General features: G+C 36.2%; 1 protein-coding gene across 10 annotated transcripts in view; it reads right to left on the reverse strand.

Annotated features, from left to right (window-relative positions):
* Positions 1-20,831, reverse strand: part of SLC4A4 (solute carrier family 4 member 4) — a 445,649-nt gene that overhangs the window by 268,934 nt on the left and 155,884 nt on the right. For all 10 annotated transcript variants that reach the window (XM_058297298.2, XM_071216116.1, XM_071216109.1 and 7 more), the window contains one exon: positions 7,114-7,249. In XM_058297298.2, the coding sequence (XP_058153281.1) occupies positions 7,114-7,249 (136 nt within the window). The remainder of the gene's footprint in view (positions 1-7,113; positions 7,250-20,831) is intronic.

Raw genomic sequence — 20,831 nt, forward strand, 5'->3', positions numbered from 1 at the left:
ATAAGAAAATCAATGTAATTTATCACATTAATATAATGAAAGGAAAGAAACCACGTGATCATCTCAATTGATGCAAAAAAAGACATTCAATAAAAACACTTAGAGAACTAGAAATAGAAACTTTCTCACACGATAAAGGGAATACAGTAAAAACTCAGCTAACATCATACTTATTAGTGAAAGACTGAAAGCTTTCCTTATAAGATCAGGAACATGACAAAGATGCCACCCACTATTACTACTGTTAGCCAATATTGAACTTAAAGTTCTAGTCAGAATAATTAGGCAATACAAAGGAATAATAACATCAAAATTGGAAAAGAAGATGTAAAACTTTCCTTATTTGCAGATTACATGATCCTATATGTAGAAAATCCTGAACACTTCATAACAAAGCTCCTAGAGCCAATAAATGAATTCAGCAAATTGGGGGGGGGGGTAGGGTGGAAGGCACAAGATCAATACCCAAAAATAAAGAAATCAGAAAAGACCTAAATAAATGGAAGAACAGTCCATGCTCATGGATTGTACACTGGATGAACTGTACGTTTTATTAATATGAAATCAATAAAATTGATCATCTGTTGTTTAAAAAAAAAAAAAAGAAATCACAGATGACCTAAATGAATGAAAGAACATTCCATGCTCACGGATTTGAAGATTAAATATTGTTAATATGTCAATTCCACCCAAAGCAATTTATAGCTGCAATGCAATCCCAATCAAAGTTCTTACAAACTTCTTTTCAGAAATGGAAAAGCCAATCATCAAATTTATATGGAAAGGTAAGTGATCTTAAATAGCCAAAGCCATCTTGAAAAGGAACAAAGTTGTAGAACTCACACTTTCCCATCTTAAAGCTTATTACAAAGTCAGAGTAATCAAAACAACATGGAACTAATACAAGGACAGACATATAAACCAATGGAATAGAATAAAGAGCTTAGAAATCAATCCTAACATTTATGGTCAACTGAATTTTGACAAGGGGACAAAGCCCATTCAATTGGGAAAAACAGTCTCTTCAACAAATAGTGTTAGAAAAACGGGATCCCCATTTGCAAAAGAATGAAGGTGGAATCCTACTTCATTCCATATATAAAAATCAACTCAAAATGGCTCAAAATAAGAACCAGACCTATAAAACTCCCACAAACATAGGGACGCATCTTCAGCACCATGTGTTAAGCAATCATTTCTTAATAGGACCACATCAAAATTAAAAACTTTTTTGCATCAAAGGACTTTCTCATGAAAGTAAAATGACACCCTAACCAATAGGAGAAAAAATACTTGGAAACCACATATCCAATAAGGGTTTAACAGCCAGAATATATGAAGAAATCCTTCAACTCAACAACAAAATGAACACCCAATTTAAAAATAGGCAAAAAACCTGAACAGACATTTCTCCAAAGAAGATATACAAATGGCCAAAAAGCACATGAAAAGATATTCATCATTAGCCTTTAGGGAAATGCAAATCCAAACCACAATGGGGCACCATTTTACACCCACTACTATTAAAAAATCACTACTATTAAAAAAGAAAAAAAAAACAAAACAGACAATAATGAGTGTTGGGGAGGATGTGGAGAAATAAGAACACCTTCTTTGCTGGTAACAATGTAAAATGGTGTGGAAGACCGTTTGGCAGTTCTTCAGAAAGCTAAGCATAGAATTAATATATGACCCTGCAATCCTTCTTTTAGGTATACACCCAGAAGAACTGAAAGCAGAGACTTGAACAGGTATTTGCACACCAATGTTCATAGTGGCTTTATTCACTATTAGCAAAAGGTAGAAGCACCCCAAGTGCTCACCAACCAATGAATGGATAAATGAAATGTGGGATATACATACAATGGAATATTTTTCAGCTGTAGAAAGGAATGAGGTTCTGATATATGTAACAACATGGATGAACCTTAAAGACATCTGACACAAAAGGACGAATATTCTATGATCTCGCTGATATGAAATGATTAGAATAAGTAAATGCATAGAGCCAGAATCTAGACTATAGCTTACTATGGTATGGGGTGGGGTAGAGAATAGGAAGTTAAGGCTTAAAAATGTAAAGTTTCTAGCTGGGACAATGAAAAATTTTGGTAATGGATGGTGGTAATGGTAGCACAACACTGAATGTAATTAACAGTACAATTACATATTTGAATGTGGTTAAAAGGACAAAATTCAGGTTGTATATACGATACTAGAATAATTTTTTTTAAATTCATGGAATTGTACAACACGGACAATGAACCCTAAGTTAAACCATGCACTATAGTGAATAATACAACTATGAAACTGTGATTTTTATCTATTGTAACAAATGTACCACACTAATGCAAGATTTTAATAATGGGGGGGGTGTATGGGAATCTTATATTTTATGCATGATTTTTCAGTAAATCCGTTACTTTTTTCATTTTAAAAATTAATTAAAGTAATGTTTCAACAAAACATGATGAAGGAGAATGTCACAGGAAGTAAAAATTACTGAAAATCTGAATCATTTCTAGAGACACAATTACCTCCATACTCAACATGATTTAGATGGAGCAACAAACTAAGAATTAAGATTCTATTTTTCCATTAATTCATTCAGTGAACACATATTTACGTCTTGAACATCAAATGGATGTCAGGTAGTTAGGAATACAGTGTTGAATAAAACAACCCAAAATTCCTGCCCCCATAGAGCTTTCATGCTATTGAGAAAAGACAGGCAATAACTAGATATGAATATGCTAAATGCTGATTATGTCCTTAGAAGAAATATATGAGAGGACAGAGGATAGTGTTGGGAAAGTCTTCTATTTTGGATAGAGCAGCCACCAAAAAAAATTATTACTTGAATAAAGACCTGAAGAAACTGAGGAAATGAACTATGTAGATATTTCTGAGGGTACTGGGCAGGTACCATTTCAGGGAAAGGGAACACCAAGTACAAAGTCCCTGACACAGGAGCTTGACTGGTCAATGAGGTGCAAGCAGGATGAAGGAGGGGAAGACAAGTAGGAGATGAGGTCAAAGAGATCATGCGGAATAGCTCAAGTTGGGGTGGGTAAGGACAGGTGCAGGGAGACCATTTAATTAGGAGACATTTGCATGAATCTAAGTGAGAGTTGAAGGTAACTTCTTGGACCAGGGCTATAGCAGTATTGGATGTGAGATGTGGTAAGATTCTGGATATCTGGATGTCTTTGAGGGTACAATAAATAAGATTTGCCAATGGGTCAAACATGGATTGTAGAGAAAGAAAGGAGTCAAGGAAGACTTCAGTGTTTCTGGCCCAAGCAACTTGAAGAATTGAGTTGTTTTTTGAGATGGGAAAAAACTGTAGGAGGAGTGGATCTGAGGTAGGGGGGCGAGTAGCTCAGTTTTAAACACGTAAAATTTGAGATGCCTATTAGCCATCCAATTGGAGACTGCAATCAGAAGAGGTCTAGGCTAGAGATATAACTGGAGATGTCATCAGAAAATTGATGAATTAGTTTGAAACTTTAAACACAGGTCCACTTCTGAGCTGCATCCGTGGTGTGCTTGGTGCCCTGGTTCTGTCACTCCAGCTGCCCGTCAGTCAGGGAAGGATGAATTATCACAGAACCCCAACTTTGGTCAATTAATATTTCTAAGAAATTCTTATATTCTTAACAGTTTTTTTCTAAGGCGACCAGTTCTCAACTAATTACACATGGGACAAATATTTCTTGAGCACCTTGTATGTGCCAGGCACTGTGAGTGAGGCACTTGAGAATATAGCAGTCAACTGACAGACATGGTTGTCCCTGTCTTCAAATGCATTAGTGTAGTGAGGGAGACAGAGAGCAAAATAATAAGCACATACACAATTAACTAAGTTAATAGCAATTGTTACAAGTGCTATATAAAAGAAATTATCATAGACTATTTGTGAATGTTCTTATTCTTGGCACACCATGTACTCCCATTGCCTATTCTCTCCTGCAGTACAATCTCTTGGGACTGACATCACCAAGCCGACACATGCTCCCAAGGGAATAAAAGTTGCTAAGCGTGGTAAAGTATTTAACTCCATCTTAATCTTTAAGAATCTTAAATGAAAATACTATGTACAGCTTCTTCAACACAGAATTACCTATACAATGAAGGGTGATCTCTACACATTTCTGGGACCAATGGGTCAAGTAAAATATAAGCTGCATTTGAATGAAGTAGAAAACAAAAAACTATATCTGAATGCTCCTCCACGATAGCTGCTTATTAAGAATTTCAAGATAAGAATAAAAATCAAAGTGGCTCTTGTAGTCACAGCTGAGTAAACCAGTATACACAAAAGAGTAGAGCTCTCTGTATTATTAAAGAAGATGCAGTCCAATACAACTCTCATTTAATAGAAGGGAAAGCTCAAGCTTGAAGATAAGTAGCTAGTTAGAAGCAAAGTCAAGACTAGGCCAAAATCTCCCAATGCTTAATCATACTGCACCAATTCTCACCCTGTATATTCCTTAAGAAGGATGGGCATGGGAAGCCTTCTTTTAAAGGATGTATTATAAACTGTTAGTGTACCACAGAGGAATTTTAGTATATAGGTTATTGGTGCTGAGAGAGGGAAAGGAGAGATTATTACTGAATCATGGAAAAAGGCCCCAAAAGAGCAAAAAATGAAGAGCTTCAAGAGGAAGCTTTAGAGATGGAGGTAGTGGCGGCGGACTCGGCCCAGTAGTTAGGGTGTTCATCTACCACACGGGAGGTCAGCGGTTCAAACCCCTGGCCTCCTTGACCCGTGTGGAGCTGGCCCATGCGCAGTGCTGATACGCGCAAGGAGTGCCGTGCCACGCAGGGGTGTCCCCTGGGTAGAGAAGACCCACGCGTAAGGAGTGCGCCCTATAAGGAGAGCACCCCAGCGTGAAAGAAAGTGCAGCCTGCCCAGGAATGGTGCCGCACACACGGAGAGCTGACATAACAAGAAGACACAACCAAAAAGAAATACAGATTCCCGTGCCGCTGACAACAACAGAAGCGGACAAAGGAGACGATGCAGCAAATAGACACAGAGAACAGACGACTGGGGTGGGGGGGAAGAGGAGAGAAATAAATAAAATAAATAAATCTTTAAAAAAAAAATAGAGATGGAGGTAGAAATGTGTATGGAAAGCTCTTTAATTAGAAGGAGAGAATATTTATTAACTATCAAACAGATGAGCTAAAACAAGATCACCCAATGTAGAAGGTTTCTGATTATTAGAAAGAGAAGAATTATCCAACAATTGGAAAGGAAAAAAAATAAAAGTTAAGGCCTCTTTTATAAATATTACTATGAGGGCCGGAGTAAAATATAATGATATTTTTTCTCAGCGTGGTTTAAGTCATGGAAGATACAAAATGACCCACGGGTTTTACTGAACTTTTTAAGAATAACTGTTTCCACAAGGTTAAGTCACCTAAAAATTCTTGATGAGGAATAAAAGATTCTCCACATCAAATGGATTAAATTATGAAGCTTCTCCACTCTCAACAATACCAAAGAGATGAAGATATTCAATACAACTTAAATTGAACCTTAAGTAGTATAAAATTTTTGGAAATTAGAATAAATTCATAGACCTATAAGGCATAAGTCTGAGGAACCAAACAAAAACAACAAAAAAATCTAATTAACTTGAAGAGATTTGATTATAAATGGTATTATATATTAAGTTCTTAAGGTATAAATCAGAAAATACGAGTTCTTTTAATTCTTAGAAAGACTTCATTCAGAAAGAAAAAGCTATTGGGTTAGTCTTTCTTTACTGCTCATCTGCTCCTATGATCATAACTTACTAAAGAAAAACTAATTCATTCAGACTCCAGAATGACATATCTAGAATTGGAACAACAGATACAAATCCCTTTTCAACTATAATAATCACAGGAGAAGACTTTACACTTCTTCGTTTTTCTTAAACCTGAAGTGGAACAATGATTTGTTTTGCCTCATTCTTTCATGAGTAACTGAACTCACTCCAAACTTTTCAATAAAATACAATGACCTATGTATGAGCTTCTTTGATTCACTCCTGTACTTCCAGTAGAGAAAATACTGCCTGATACATAGTATGCACTAAAAAACGCTGCTTGAATTGAATTTATCTGAATTAAATTACAGGCTATAAAAGGTATATCTTAACATTAATTTGCTTATGAAAGTGAAATACCCTTGGAAACTCCCTGTAAAGTTTACAATGAGAGACCAATAACTGCATTATATCAAAGTCTTTATAGTAAATATTTATTATATGTCACAGAAGACAGAGTTGATATCTGAATCTATATATAAAGAAAGCACTTTTACCATGAAATTAATGAAATCTAGATATATGTATAGACCTTAACAATTCTCAAAGCATTTCCCCAACTCACAGATACACATGCATGAAGGGAAATATATATATATTATATACTTAGAAATATGTTGTATAATACTACATTTATATATATTTTATATAACATACATACACATATATATTTTATATAGTAGGCATAATAATCTAGTCTTTATTGATGATGAAACCAAAGCTTGAGTGTCATGCAGCTAACAGGTAACAGAGTCTGAAACTGAACTCAGGTCTTTTAACTCCAAATTCAGGTGAACCTTCTACTTTATTTCAGCTGGATATTTAAGATGACAGGTTTTTACATGGTTTCACAGAAACCTTATGGGTAACAATCATTGTCTTTACAATCTTCCTCCTAACAGGTTATGGACAAGATCTCATAATAAACCACGACCTGTACAGACTGTGAAACATCATCTTTGGTTGTTTGAGTTTGATATCTCTTTAAAATATTTGGTTATTAAATAGTACATGACAGGATATTTATTTCTAATTCCTTGGAAAGGTCGAAATTATACATCAGCACAGGTCAATGAAACCATGCTCCAGCAGTGAAGTAAGGGGTGCCCTCCATTCACATCATTATAATAGAAAAGAAGAAATGGAATCCTTTTATTCCTTTTCCTAGCCAACATCATGCTCATCAGCTATTCAAAGTGCTGAGGCTAGAGAATGGCACTCGCAGACTCAAACTTCTGGCCCCGCCATTGTTTCCCCAGGTGAGTATCATACACAATCAGCCATGACTCACCTTGCTGTCTCTTTCCACTCCATCTCCTGTCCATCCACAGCAAGCAGCTCATCCAGTTCAGTGAAGAGCTGAGGGGGTGCTGGGCTGTCATCATCTTCTCCCAAGATGAATCGGATACGTTCTGCGGCAGGAGAGACTGCAGAAGTGAAAATACTGTGGTTAAACACTGGCTGGACAACCCTGAGGAAAGTGTGGCTCTGGGCTTGTCCTGTCTCCCCAAGACTGTTGGGCTTCCCCTCCAAACTTTCAGTGGACATCTTTCTTCCTGAGCCTCCCTTAGCCCCAAACTCAAATGAATTGTATCTCAGCTCTACACCACTCTCCAGAAAAAGCGCTCCAGTTCTGTGTGGTGCGTGACAAAGAACCTTTAGCCCTCAGATGATAGCTCTGGGCCAATCACACGATTTTCCTTCCTTTCCCACTAATGACCCATTCAAAATTATTAGACAGCAAAATCAGTTTAAACGAATCACTTTTTCATACAACAGTGGGAGGAGGCAACAGATCACTCCAATCCTGAGCTTTTTCCCAGTCCCCCACCTCCCACTCTTCCTCAGTCTGTCCAATGCTCGAAGCCCATGTCCTTGCAGAAGAATCCTCATTGCCCATAACTGGCTAACTGCCAAGCTGATGAAGGAATATTTAACAAGATGGTGTCTTTCTTTACATAACGGCATTATGCAAAAATATTTAGTCACACTTTCATGCACTTGAAAAACAAGCCCAAGTAAAATATTGTACACCTGAGTAAAAAAAAAAAATTCTAACACACTCAAGCACATAATTGAATGCCCTACTAGCTCCTTTTGACCCCGTCTCCTGAAAATCATGTAAGGAAAAATTAACTAGAATTTCCCCCAGATCATGGGTTATTTTCCCTTTCTTTAAAAAAAAGAAAAGAAAAGCATTTGAAAACTGATGGTCATATTACAAAACTTAGAACCATGGACATGCTATAATTCCTGGACAAAACCAAGAATGGTATGTCCATGTAAGACAGTGGGTATATGTTTATGCATACAAACACATAAATTTGTAGTGATATATGTATAACAATCTAATAAAGCAAGAAAGTCCTTGCCATCTGAAAACTCAGGACAGAATAACATTCCCTAGTTGTACATTTATTTACTACAAATAAACACATGAAAATATACAACCTAACTGGCTATCAAAACTATCAGAGAAAGATATATGTTTACCAATTAAAATGGCCAAAATTTAAAGAATGATAATGTTGACAAGGGTATAGAAAATATGCACCAGTACCTACCAATTCATATTGCTGATAGGAGCCTAAATGGGAAACACTCTCTGAGAAGCAATTTGGAAGACTATGGGAATGTTTTAAAGTGTATATATTCTTTAAGTCAGCAATTCAACCACTAGACTTGCATGCATTCCAAATAAATAATAACTGTATCTCAAAGATGTGGCTACAGAGATGACCATTGAAGCATTATATACAACTGAGAAAAAGAGAAGCCTAAATAACCAAAAAGGAAGACAAACAAACTGTAGTATCACCATACAATAAAATATCAAGCAGCCATAAAAAAATGAAGTCAAGAGTTCTGTTTAATGGGAAGCGGATGTGGCTCACGCAGTTGGGTGTCTGCCTATCACATGGGAGGTCCCATATTGAATTCCCAGTGCCTCCTAAAGAAGATGAGCAAGACAACAAGCCGACATAATGCACTGTCACAGTGAGCTGGCAAAAAAAAGATGACACAGTGAGATGATGCAATGGAGAGACACAGTAAGGAAACACAACGAGACACTCAACAGGCAGGGGGAGGGGATAGATCAAGTGATTGGGTACCTCCCTTCCACATGGAAGGTCCCCAGTTTGGTTTCTGGTGCCTCCTAAAAAGAAGACGAACAGAGAGCAGACAGCAAGCACAAAATAATGAGGGGAGAGAGAAATAATTAAATAAAATAAATTTTTAAAAAAGATTTCTGTTTTCTGACATTTATACAATATAATATTAAATGAAAAATAAAATTACAAAGTCATATGCATAAAGTAATCCCATTTTGGTAAGAAAAAATACATTTATGTCCATAAAATAAATCTAGAATTGAGGCAGTCCTCACTTTGCACATTTATAATGTTTGTGAATTTCAGTTATCAGAGATTGGTTAAATAATACCAATCCACCAATAATATGGTTCAAATTTCAGTTAGCATAGTACACTTACTGAAACTGCATACAGTACAAACTTCACGACTAGCTTTCCAATTCACCAATCATCATGTAAATAACAGCTGAGCATCAGTGACCAATCACAATACTTCCTTCAAAGTCTGACCGTGATTGGTCACTCTACATGTGTTATTCAGTTCAGACAGCAAAGCATACAGTTGTGTTGCCTCCTGATCTCCTAATGAGTCCAGATGACATTCTACAAAAATGGACAATCAAAAATACAGATTAGCCAACAACACACACCTTCCATGTTCTAAACAGGCTTTGTTTCTGATCCTGAAGGTAAAGCAAACTACCTAACAAAATGATCCCTGTTCTTACTGAGTTTACATGCTAGTAGGGGAAATAAACATCAACTAATTATTAATAATTAGTTTGTTAAATGAATTTAAAAATTAGTACATAAAAAACAAGATAAACATCTGCTAACTGTATTTGCAGACTATTAAACTAAGATGATTAATATATATTAATATAGAGCAAAATTAAGATGTTTTACTTCTATAACTAGGAAAAAATGGCTTTGAAATTTCCTACTATCGCTGGGAGAAAAAAAATGTAAAGTTCCAGACCTTTTGTATAAAAACATTTGCAATGCTTTTTCAATCAAGTAACAGGAAATGTCATTATTGTAGGGAATCGAGGGGGCATGGAAAGGAAGAAATGATGGGAAGAATCTGGAACCTGGATAACACTTGTGACGAGGAATATATTCACGCCACTAAAAATTTAGTTACTTTCGTCATTATAGTATTTCTGAAACTGACAATCGCAAATTTGATTCACTTGTTATCAACATTCAACATCGAAAATCTCTGAGGTAAAACTAGCTTTTAGAGGGGAAAAGTTTGGGTTTTTAGAGAACCAATGTTTTGTCCATTTATAATGATGTGATGTGTATTTATCCCCACCTCTAACAGAGGAAAAAATACTTCTTCTGTTTAAAGAACAGAATCTCCTGCACAGACAGGGAAGATATCCCTGCTCAGCTCCAATCCACAGACCATTACTCTGCATCTGAAAACACAAATCACTATTTATTTGAGAGTACCTCAACAGTGACTTCTGCAAAATGGAATGCAAGAAGGATGTAGATGTAACATTACCTCCAGGTCTTACTCTCCAGGCACCATGTCTAAGCACCTTGTAAGTTTTCTTTTTTATTAAATACATGCCTCTGAGCAACCTGCATAACAATAAGTTTTGGATAAAATTCCAAAATCATGTATTAAAAGGTAGCTTGTTTAAGGAACTAGTAAGTTTCTTTTTTCAGTCCTTTCCCTCAGCTTTCCCAGAAATTAGAAATAAAAGGCCACAGCAACTGTACTACATATATTGACCTGTAGTAAGGGCATCCTCTGTGACTAGCAAATATCTTTCCCAAATGCTAACCTCACTCTTCTTTTTTTAAGATTTTTTTTATTTTAATTTTTTTATTTCTCTCCCCTCTCCCTTCCCCCCCACCCCTAGTTGTCTGCTCTCTGTGTCCATTCCCTGTGTGTTCTGTGTCTGCTTGCATTCTTGTCAGTAGCACCGGGAATCTCTGTCTCTTTTTGTTGCATCATCTTGCCGTGTCAGCTCTCCATGTGTGCGGCATCATTCCTGGGCAGTTCCCATTTTTTTTGCACAGGGCAGCCGTCCCTGCAGGGTGCACTCCTTGCTCATGGGGTTTCCCTACACGGGGGACCCCCTGCATGGTATGGCACTCCTTGCGCATGTGAGCACTACGTGTAGGCCAGCTCACCACACCGATCAGGACTCCCTGGGTTTGAACCCTGGACCTCCCATATGGCCGGGGGATGCTCTATCAGTTGAACCAAATCCTCTTCCCTAATCTCACTCTTAACACAGAAAATATATAGAACAAGAATCTCTATAATGAGGTATGTTAGGAATTGATTTTTCCCATCACTTTTGATCAGACAGTAAAATGGGCTAAACACAAAAGGCAACATTACCTTGAGATTAAGAATATAGGCTCTGGAGCCAGACTGCTTGAGTCTGAATCCCAACTCTGCTAATTACTAGCTGGGTGACTTGAAACAAATTAATTAAGTTCTCTGTGTCTCAACTTTTCCATCCTAAAAATGGAATGATAATGATTTTATAGTACCTACAATACAAGGTTTGAATTAGTTAAAAATTGCTGATCCTTACTAGTAAAACCTGCCTATCTTCAGAGAAAGAAAGTTCTCATGTATATTGGTCCTGAGAGCCCCTGTATTTTGAAAATAAAATAGCAGTAGAAAAGAAAAAAGCAAAAGCTCTGCATGTTTGACTTCAATGATTTAAGCAGCATCAGAGACGAAAACAAAAAGGTGAAACTACATTGTGAGAAACAGATAATAGAATACAAGGGGGAAAGAATGAAACCCCTTTGACCTCACTTTACTGGCTTGAGGGGGGAAGAACATCAAAAAATAAACTTGCATTACATAGGAAAAGATTGTGGTGCTAAGTAACCTAGCTTTATCATAAAATGAGGGAAGCCGTTAAATTAATCCAATCACCTTTGTCAAAACAGGAGGTCTGTGGACCAAAACAAAGTTAATGCCTCACACTGCCTTGTTTGCTGTGTGTGGTTTTTTTATTCTGTGCTCTGGTTAGAATGTATTTTGGTTTTTTTAAGTGGCTGTAGAATTTCCTGTTGTACAACAAGGTGATATCTCTGACCAGTGCCCACCTGCAGATGACTAAGTGTTGGTCTGTAAGAGTTAGAGAGAGACCCAGTCCTACCAAACTCCAACTAAACAATAAGGATGACAAGTAAGTGGCACGGGTGCTATCCATCCCCACTTCCAACCCCCAGCATTCAGAGCAGACATTATACAACATCACATTTTTTCCTGCTGAGCCTGAACCTGGTGTCAGCGTTCCCCTGGACAGTCACTATCAATCAATCAGAGGTGTCATAGGAGACAAAATCCCTCTGCTATCCCTGACTTCAAAAGTCTACTGTTGGTTTGCTTTTCATGTCACTGTGACCCCAGTCTGTGTGTCCAATCTTGATGCCCAAAAACCAAGAACTTTCTTATAACTGAGAGAAGATCATACCTGCTTACTTTAAGATCTTTTTTATTCTGTCTAGAATATTCTCCATCTAAATTCGACTCTATCTGCAAGACCCAACCAAAAAGTCTGTCTTTTCCTATACCCAGTAATAATCACTCACAGCAGCTTGCATCCCTCCCTTATTGAATCCATAATACTTTATGCCTCCATTACTCATTTAGGCACCAAATAATAAAAAGCCAGATTTATATTTCCTAACTTTTGTATGTGACTTTCTTCTCCAACTAGATCACTAAGCTCCTAGAAGGTAGGTTTTGTGTTTTATGTGCCCTCCTCAAAAACCAACACAGTATTATGCCCATAATATTCATTCTAAATATTAAATCTAATGAGTTACATATTCATGAACAAACCCTGGATATTTCTAAGTATATAATAGCATAACCACTCATAAAATGGAAGCTACATTAAGAACTCTGAAACAGAAAATATATGTTTGAAAACTGGCCTTGTTCTACCCTTTCCCTTAATCTGTCCTCGTATTAGTCACACAGTAACCAAACCATAGTAGCGTTTCAGTGTTGACTAAACCACAAATAAAAGAATGAGCATTTTGGGTAAGTTATTAGAAGCAATCTGTCCCTACGTTGAGGGACCACAACACTTATCTGCATTTCTATTAAGTCATTTAATATCCACCTGCTTTGTGTTTTATTCATTGCTGTACTTCGTCTTTACACCCTTACTAAACTTTGGCACAAAAAAAATGGGATGAATGAATGTTTAAGAGAATGCCTGAAAGAACAAACAATATATATTCTGCCCAGTTCCTCAGAAAAGATCTTTCTCTGCTGCTTTTGTCTGGCAGCTGGGAAAATGACATGACAATGTAACAAAATGGAAACCCTGAGGCTTAGCAATAATTAGAATATAGTTCTACACTCCCATTTTTTCTTTATGAAAGAAGTTATGGATTTACAGAACAGTCATGCATGAAATACAGAATTTCCACACACTACCCCATGACCAACACCTGGCATTGGTATGGAACATTTGTTACAATTAATGATAGCATGTTTTCTACACTCCCATTTGATAACTTAATGAATTTATAATGATTAGTTTTAGTGCATGTAATACTCTGTGGTATTTGCTGAAAGGTCACAAAACACTGTTTAAGATAAGGTCCCTGTCCTCAAGGAATTTACAGATAGGAAGATAACACATAAGCGTAAGGAAAAAAATAGCTTTTCACAGTGGCAGTATAGGAGTCAATGATGTTTACCCGAGGTGTGATAATTGCAAACTGAAGAAAAAAAATAATAGGAAAAAAATGCTATCAATACAAATATAATATGTAATAGCTAACATTTTTTAAAGGTTGTAGTTTATCATTGTGTTAATACTTCCCACTTATTATACACACACACATACACATATACATTGTAGTGGCTGCCTGTTACTCTTGACCACTTGGTAGCCCTAACCTCTTTTTCTGATAACAGCATTCCATTTTTCTTTGAAGAACTATCTTTATGCTTATGATGCCAAAGGAGCTAAACCTATCTCTTGTGTGGATAATGAAAATATCACACCTCTTAGGAACATCAATTGATATTTAAATGGAAACTACCTAGTCTAGGCCAATCAGCATCAATAAGTGTCAGCCTTTGCTGACACTACAAATAAATAAATCTTCACTTTTTGCTGAGGTTGGTAAAATGGTTAAAAAAGCTTTTAAGTGCAGATGGCCAACTTGCAGCCCTAAGGGAAGAACCTGCCTGAAAATAAAGATAACATGGAGGAGCTCAGAATCAAGGCAGATAAAAGTTCTTGATGCTGTCATTTAAGTACTTGGGTCCAGCCATGCCTGAAGTCATTACTCCTTGAGTTTTTGATCATTTATGACAATAAATCCTCTTTTTAATATTAAAGCCACCTAGGTTGATTTTTTTTGGTCACTTTCTACCAAAAGAGTCCTGACATACATTTCTATGATTACAATTTATTGGGTTAGAGTAAATTCCTGTATATTGGATGCATCATCAAATTAATTGCATGAAGAAATCTTTTTATAGAATCCAAGGTTGGGAGGGATCTATGTAAGTCACACAAGGCTTTCTCCATGCTTTAAACTATCTTTGCTTCAACCAATCCAAAAAGTGACTATCAATTTACATGCTGGCAGGCTCCAGACAGGTAAATTAGATGGTTACTTTTTCTGTTTGAAATCAGCTAAGAAACTGAAACAGCCAAATAGCATTCATTAAGATGGATAATTTTTTAAATACCTAGGTATCCATATATTAATAAATTCCCACTCAAGAAAAGCTGTCAATTATCACAATTATTCTTAATAAGCCATGAGATTATTCTTGAGCTTTAGAAAGTCAACAGCACTAAGCCTGGGAGGGTTTTGGAATACTACCAAGCTCTTTTACTTGGGAGAGCTTTCAGTTAGCAATTTCAGTTAGCAAGACCTCATAGAAACTGGGGCTCTCTAAAATATTTTTGGGAAATATCTGTACCTTAGCCTTCCATCTGCAAAAATGTAGAAAAATAATTTACCTATAGTTTACATTACAAAAATGTTGTCAGGACGCAGGCCGTATCTGTTAAGATATTCATAATTTTAAAAGTAGTAGCCTTTATATTCTCCAACTTAGTCCATCTTATCCCTTCATAATTTCTACTAACACAATTGGTTGAAAAAATTAAAACGTGACACTATCAATATGCTAATATGTGTTTTTACTGCTGCTAAACCATTCACAGAGAAGGAGTTCCAGTGATTGTCTAGCAGTCAAATAAAGTTGATCTATGAAATTCCAGGCTGTAATGTATTGAAAAACTGTTGGCACAAAGCCTTTTTCAACTTCTTATTCTTTCACAAGTATTCTAATGCAATTTTATTATTATTTCAAATAAATACATCTCTCTGGTACTTCCTGGGTCACTGGGGGAGGTCCATTCCCCCACATTTGATTACAAGGGTGTATCTGCCTTGTTAAAATTACAAAATACCTAATACCTCAAGGTCTGGATAAGCATTACCTTCTGGCTGTTTTTAACTTCCTTCTGGTTGTTTGTTCATATCAAATTACTCGGCCTAGAAAACCCAGCTATACCCATATTCTTCCTTCAGTGAGTCAATAAAATATTTTCCAGTTCTTATTGGAATTATTGCACTTGCAGCCAAAGGCTTCCCGATTTATGTAATATGTATAGGGAAAAAAAAACCCAGAAGGGTATGAACCAAACGTTAGCAATTATTATCTCTAAATGTTGGAATTATTGGTAGTTCTTGTGTAGTTTAAATTGCTAAATCGTGAACAGTCGCGTTAAATTAGTGCCAGACCCTTCCCTACAATACTTGAAGCTGCAGAGTCTCAATTATTTTTCTCAACACAAATATAACCCCACACCACTTGCCTTTGCTGCTGCCTGGGACCAGAATGGCCTGTTATGAACCGTGTAAGAGGACTGACCATGGTTCTGAAAGCTAGTTGACTGAACAGTCACACAGGTCTAAAAATAATCCCAGGTACACACAGCAATATGGGTGGGAGCTTGGTGCAAGCAGCATGGGGAAGTGGAATGCTTTCTGTAAACAGAAACTTACCCATTAATTAATATAGTCAATCAGCAAACTTTTCCTAAAAGAACTAAGTTCCTAGTGTGTGTATGCATAGCCACCATTTCCATTTTCTTTTAATTTCTCACTCCCTACTTCACTTCTCTTTGCTGTGTCAGAGCTGTCCATGATAAGGTTTATAAGATGAATCACTCTGCTTAAAAGTGCACACATCAGCACTTTCTCCAGGTTCAACTCAGTCCAATTATCAGCACAATTTATACCCAAAGGTTTCTAAAGTCAGATTCAATTCTCATCAACATTAGGAAATCTTCAAGATTCCCCAAATAAACTCCACAGACTCACTCCAATGCCATTATTTTCTACACAACATAGCTAAATTTTCAGCTCCAATATTAGTGTCTCAACCACCATGCCAACATTGCCATTAGATGCCTCCCCATACCTAAGAAGATATATTCCTCTCTGTGGACTCTTTAGAAATGCATAAGAACATGAAAAGCACTAAGGGTAGCTGCATAAACCTTAAAGAATCTTTAGGACTTCTGACCTCATCTCCACATTGTCAAAAAATTCTACCCATCCTTTCTCCATAGCAATATATAGGAATATGATTCAAAATACAATCTCTTCAAAAAAAAAAAAAATGGGGAATGGGGTCATCAAGGAAACATTACCTAGGCACTGGTTCTTTCTTAAATAAAAAAAAGATTACACTTTTTACATTTGTATCAGTGCTCTAAAGATTCTGACAGAATTCTGAATGTAATAAGGAAATGCCAACACTATTCTACAATAAGCTTTTTTCTTTTCTGCCTAATGTAGATTTAAGCTGAGCTGAAAGTCCAAAATAAGTGGCAATGATCTCCCACCTGTCTGAAGCTTAATTACATTATCAGCAATGGAAAAATACATATAATGGGTCCTCCAACACTACCTACATTAACAGCAGACTTCCTCTGTTCTCAGACAATATATTGCTTCATTTGCCTTGTTTTATCTACTCAAAACACTCTGCCTTAGGGAAACCAAGAAGCAATATATGTCCATTGGCCAGCAAAGGCCTTTAAAAAAGGTAAGGATGTAAGCAACATTTATAAAACCTGAGTCAACTACTTGAGAAACTGCATATGAATTACGAGTCTAACTAATATAAGTAAGTTTTGATGTTGCTTCACTAAGTAGCTTCTCCCAATAGGATTGGCGAAATCCATTTTCAGTAAACAATAAAATAGGATCATCTAAGTTTTTAGAAATGCCTTTTAGGGAAGAGTAGCATAATTTGTTGTAGAAGTAAACTTCCTTCTAAATTATACACGTATTAAGGCACCCAAAGCTGCTTAAAAAAAAGATCTGAGTGAGTAGGTGTGTGGGCTGGCTAGGGACTCTCATTTCCTAGTAAAGTGTGCTATGAACAATCCATGCAGACCACAGAGTATCACCAAAAGTAGAGAATTTGTCCTCCTCAACACAGTATGTTTCACTATAATCTTTCTATTCAACATATTTAGCCATTTATGCAAGAGTCTTAGATGTATTAGTTCAAGGCATCTGAAAATAGCCAGAGCTTATTAGGGTACAACGTAAACGTGTGCCACTTGAAAAGATCCTTAACAGCTTCCTGTACAGAAATGGACCACCAAGTGGAGAAAGCGGGAGTAATTAGGCACTTCTAAGATTTGTGGTGATATGTAAGGCATGGTTTATTCCTTAGAATTTCTTTGCCTTCTCTGCCCCCTCAGACAGCCCGTTCTTAGACCCATGAAGTATTAGTTTAAGCAAGTTTAGGAATACAGTTGTCTATATATGATACTTTTCAAAACAAGTGTCTTGAAGCTCAAATGTGCCTTTCTTAAGACTATGTTCATAAAATGCTTTAGTCCCCTTAAAGAGCAGAGATTAAGCATTACCCAAGGCAACATGTACAAGGAGTCAAACACAGTATTTGGCTCATAGCAGGCACTAAACAATAATCACTTTCCTCCCCTCCTCCCCTCCCCGACTTCCCAAATTGGATTCTGTATTGAAACTTCTACTTTCTATAAAAATTATTAATGAGCTTGTAATATGTGTTATGTTTCTAAACTATATTTATTCTATATTTAAATTTATATTTCCCTTTTGTGTGAGTTTTTTAATATAATATCTACTATGGTAAATGAATTGTTGGGGAAAAACTAACAAGGAAAGCTCTATTCCAGTCTTGAATCTGTGATTGATTGTGTGATTTTGAAAGTACTTTAATTTGTGTAGGCATTGCTTTTTACATGTCATAGGCTTTAAAATGAAAATGCATACAAAGTAATGATAAACCTGTAGTTTTGTACATAGAATGTTTAAACAGAGAATCTGTACCAATTCAACAAAAGAATGAAGGGATGGAGATAAATAATAACAGTATGTGTGCATGCTACGAAGTTAAGTTGGTAGCAAATCAACCATGGCTGTGATAGACTTTGGATGTTAAATTAAAGCCCTATCAGAAGCGATGTGGCTCAACTGATAAAGCATCCAGCTACCATATGGAGGGTCCAGGGTTTGATATCCAAGGCCTCCTGACCCATTTGGTAAGCTGGCCCACATACAGTGCTGCCATACACAAAGAGTGCCATGCCACACAGGGGCACCTCCGCGTAGGGGTGCCCCCACATGCAAGGAGTGCTCCCCGCAAGGAGAGCAGTCCTGCATGGAAAAAAAGTGCAGACCAACCAGGAGTGGTGCCACACACATGGAGAACTGATGCAGCAAGATAACACAACAAAAAAAGAGATGCAATTTCCTGGTGCTGCCTAATAATGCAAGCGGATGCAGAAGAACACACAGTGAATGGACACAGAGAGCAGACAACTAGGGGGAAGGGGAGAGAAAAAAATAAAATAAATCTTAAAAAAAAAACTTTAAGCCCTGTGGTACCACGAAGAAAATATCTAAACAATATATACAGAAGAAAATAAAAAAGAACTCTAAATGGTACACTATAAAAAATCAGATAAACATGAAAGTAGGAATTAACAGAAGAAATGAGGAACAAAAAAGGTACAAGACTTACAAAGACCAATAGCAAAGTGGCAGAAGAAAGCCCTACATTATCAGTAGTGACTTAAAATATAAATGTATTAAATTCTCCAGTCAAAAGGCAAAGATTGGTAGAATGCATAAAAAAGCATTACCCAACCATATGTTGTTTACAAGAAACTCAGCTTAAATTAAAGATACAAGTAGGTAGAAAGTGATAGGATGAGAAAAAATACATACTATACAAATAGTGACCAAAAGAGAGCTGGGGTAGATAAAAATAAACTTTAAATCTAAACCGTTACAAGGGACAAAGAAAGTCACTATATACAGGTAAAGAGCTCAATTCAACAACAACAAAAATAACAATCATAAGTATATATGCACCTAACACAGAGGCCCAAAATATATTAAGCCAATATTTACATACTTGAAAGGAGAAATAGATAGTTACACATCAATAATAGGAGCTTCGATATATCACTTTCAATAAGGCATGTAACATCTAGACAGAACGACAAGCGTAAAAAGACTTGAACAATACTCTAAAACAACTAGACCTAATGAACATATATAGGAACACTTCACCTAATAGCAACATAAGATACTTTCTTCTCTAATGCACCTGGATCGTTCTCAAGGATACACCATATGTTAGGTCATAAACAAAGTCTCAAGAAATTGAAAAATACTGAAATCATACAATATATCTTCTCCAAACACAATGGAATGAAGCTAGAAATCAATAATAGAAGAACTGGAAAATTCACAATATTTGTAAATGAACTAACATATTCTTAAACAGCCCATGGGTCAGAGAAAAAAATTACAAGGTAAATTAGGAAATTACTTGTGGCAAGTGAAAATGAAAATTCAATGTAAAAACTTCATGGGATACAGCAAAAGCAGTGCTGAGAAAGAAATTTATACTCTAAATTATTAAAATAAAAAAGAAGATCTCAAATTAGAGACCCAACAATACAATGGAAGGACCTAGAAAGAGAGAGCAAACAAACAAACCCAAAGATAGCAGACAGAAGGAAAGTACAAAAATTGGAGTGGAGATAAATGAAATAGAGAATTTTAAAAACTATAGAAAGAATTAACAAATCTGAAAGATGGTTCTTTGAAAAGATCAATAAAATTAACAAAATTTTTCTAGAGGAACAAAGAAAACATAAGACAGGAAACAAATAATTAAAATCAGAAATGAAAGGGGCATTACTACCAACCCCATAGTTTCTAAGAGGAAACTATGACCAAGTATACACCATCAAATTAGATAACCTAGATGGAATAGACAAAGTCTTAGAAACACACAAACTGCCTACACTGACTCAAGATAAAACAAAAGATCTCAAAAGACCAATAACAAGAAAATAGATTAAAAGAGTAATTAAAAACCTCACAACAAAGAAAAGCCCAGGTCCTGATGGTTTCACTGTGAATTTTACTAACTATTCCAAGTAGCTTTAACACCAGTCTGCCTCAAACCTTTCCAAACAACTGAAAAGCAGAAAACATTTCCTAACTCATTCTGTGAGGCAGAATGCCTCTAACAAAGCCAGATAAAGATACCGCAAGAAAAGAACATTACAGACCAATGTCCATTATGAATAGAGATGTAAACATCCTCAACAAAATACTAACAAGCCAAATCCAAGAACATTAAAAGAATTACACAACATAATCAAGTTCAATGTATCCCAAGTATGCAAGGGTGGCTCAACAAAAGAAAATTAATTAATGTAATACACCACGGAAACAGAACAAAGGAAAATAACCACAAGATCATCTGAATTGATTAAAAAACAGCATTTGGCCAAATCTAGTACCCCTTTTTAATAAAAACTAGGAAAAGAAGGAACCTTCCCAACATGTTAAAG

The sequence above is a fragment of the Dasypus novemcinctus genome, chromosome 1 (genome assembly GCF_030445035.2).
Source record: "Dasypus novemcinctus isolate mDasNov1 chromosome 1, mDasNov1.1.hap2, whole genome shotgun sequence".
Classification (NCBI taxonomy): Eukaryota; Metazoa; Chordata; class Mammalia; order Cingulata; family Dasypodidae; genus Dasypus; species Dasypus novemcinctus.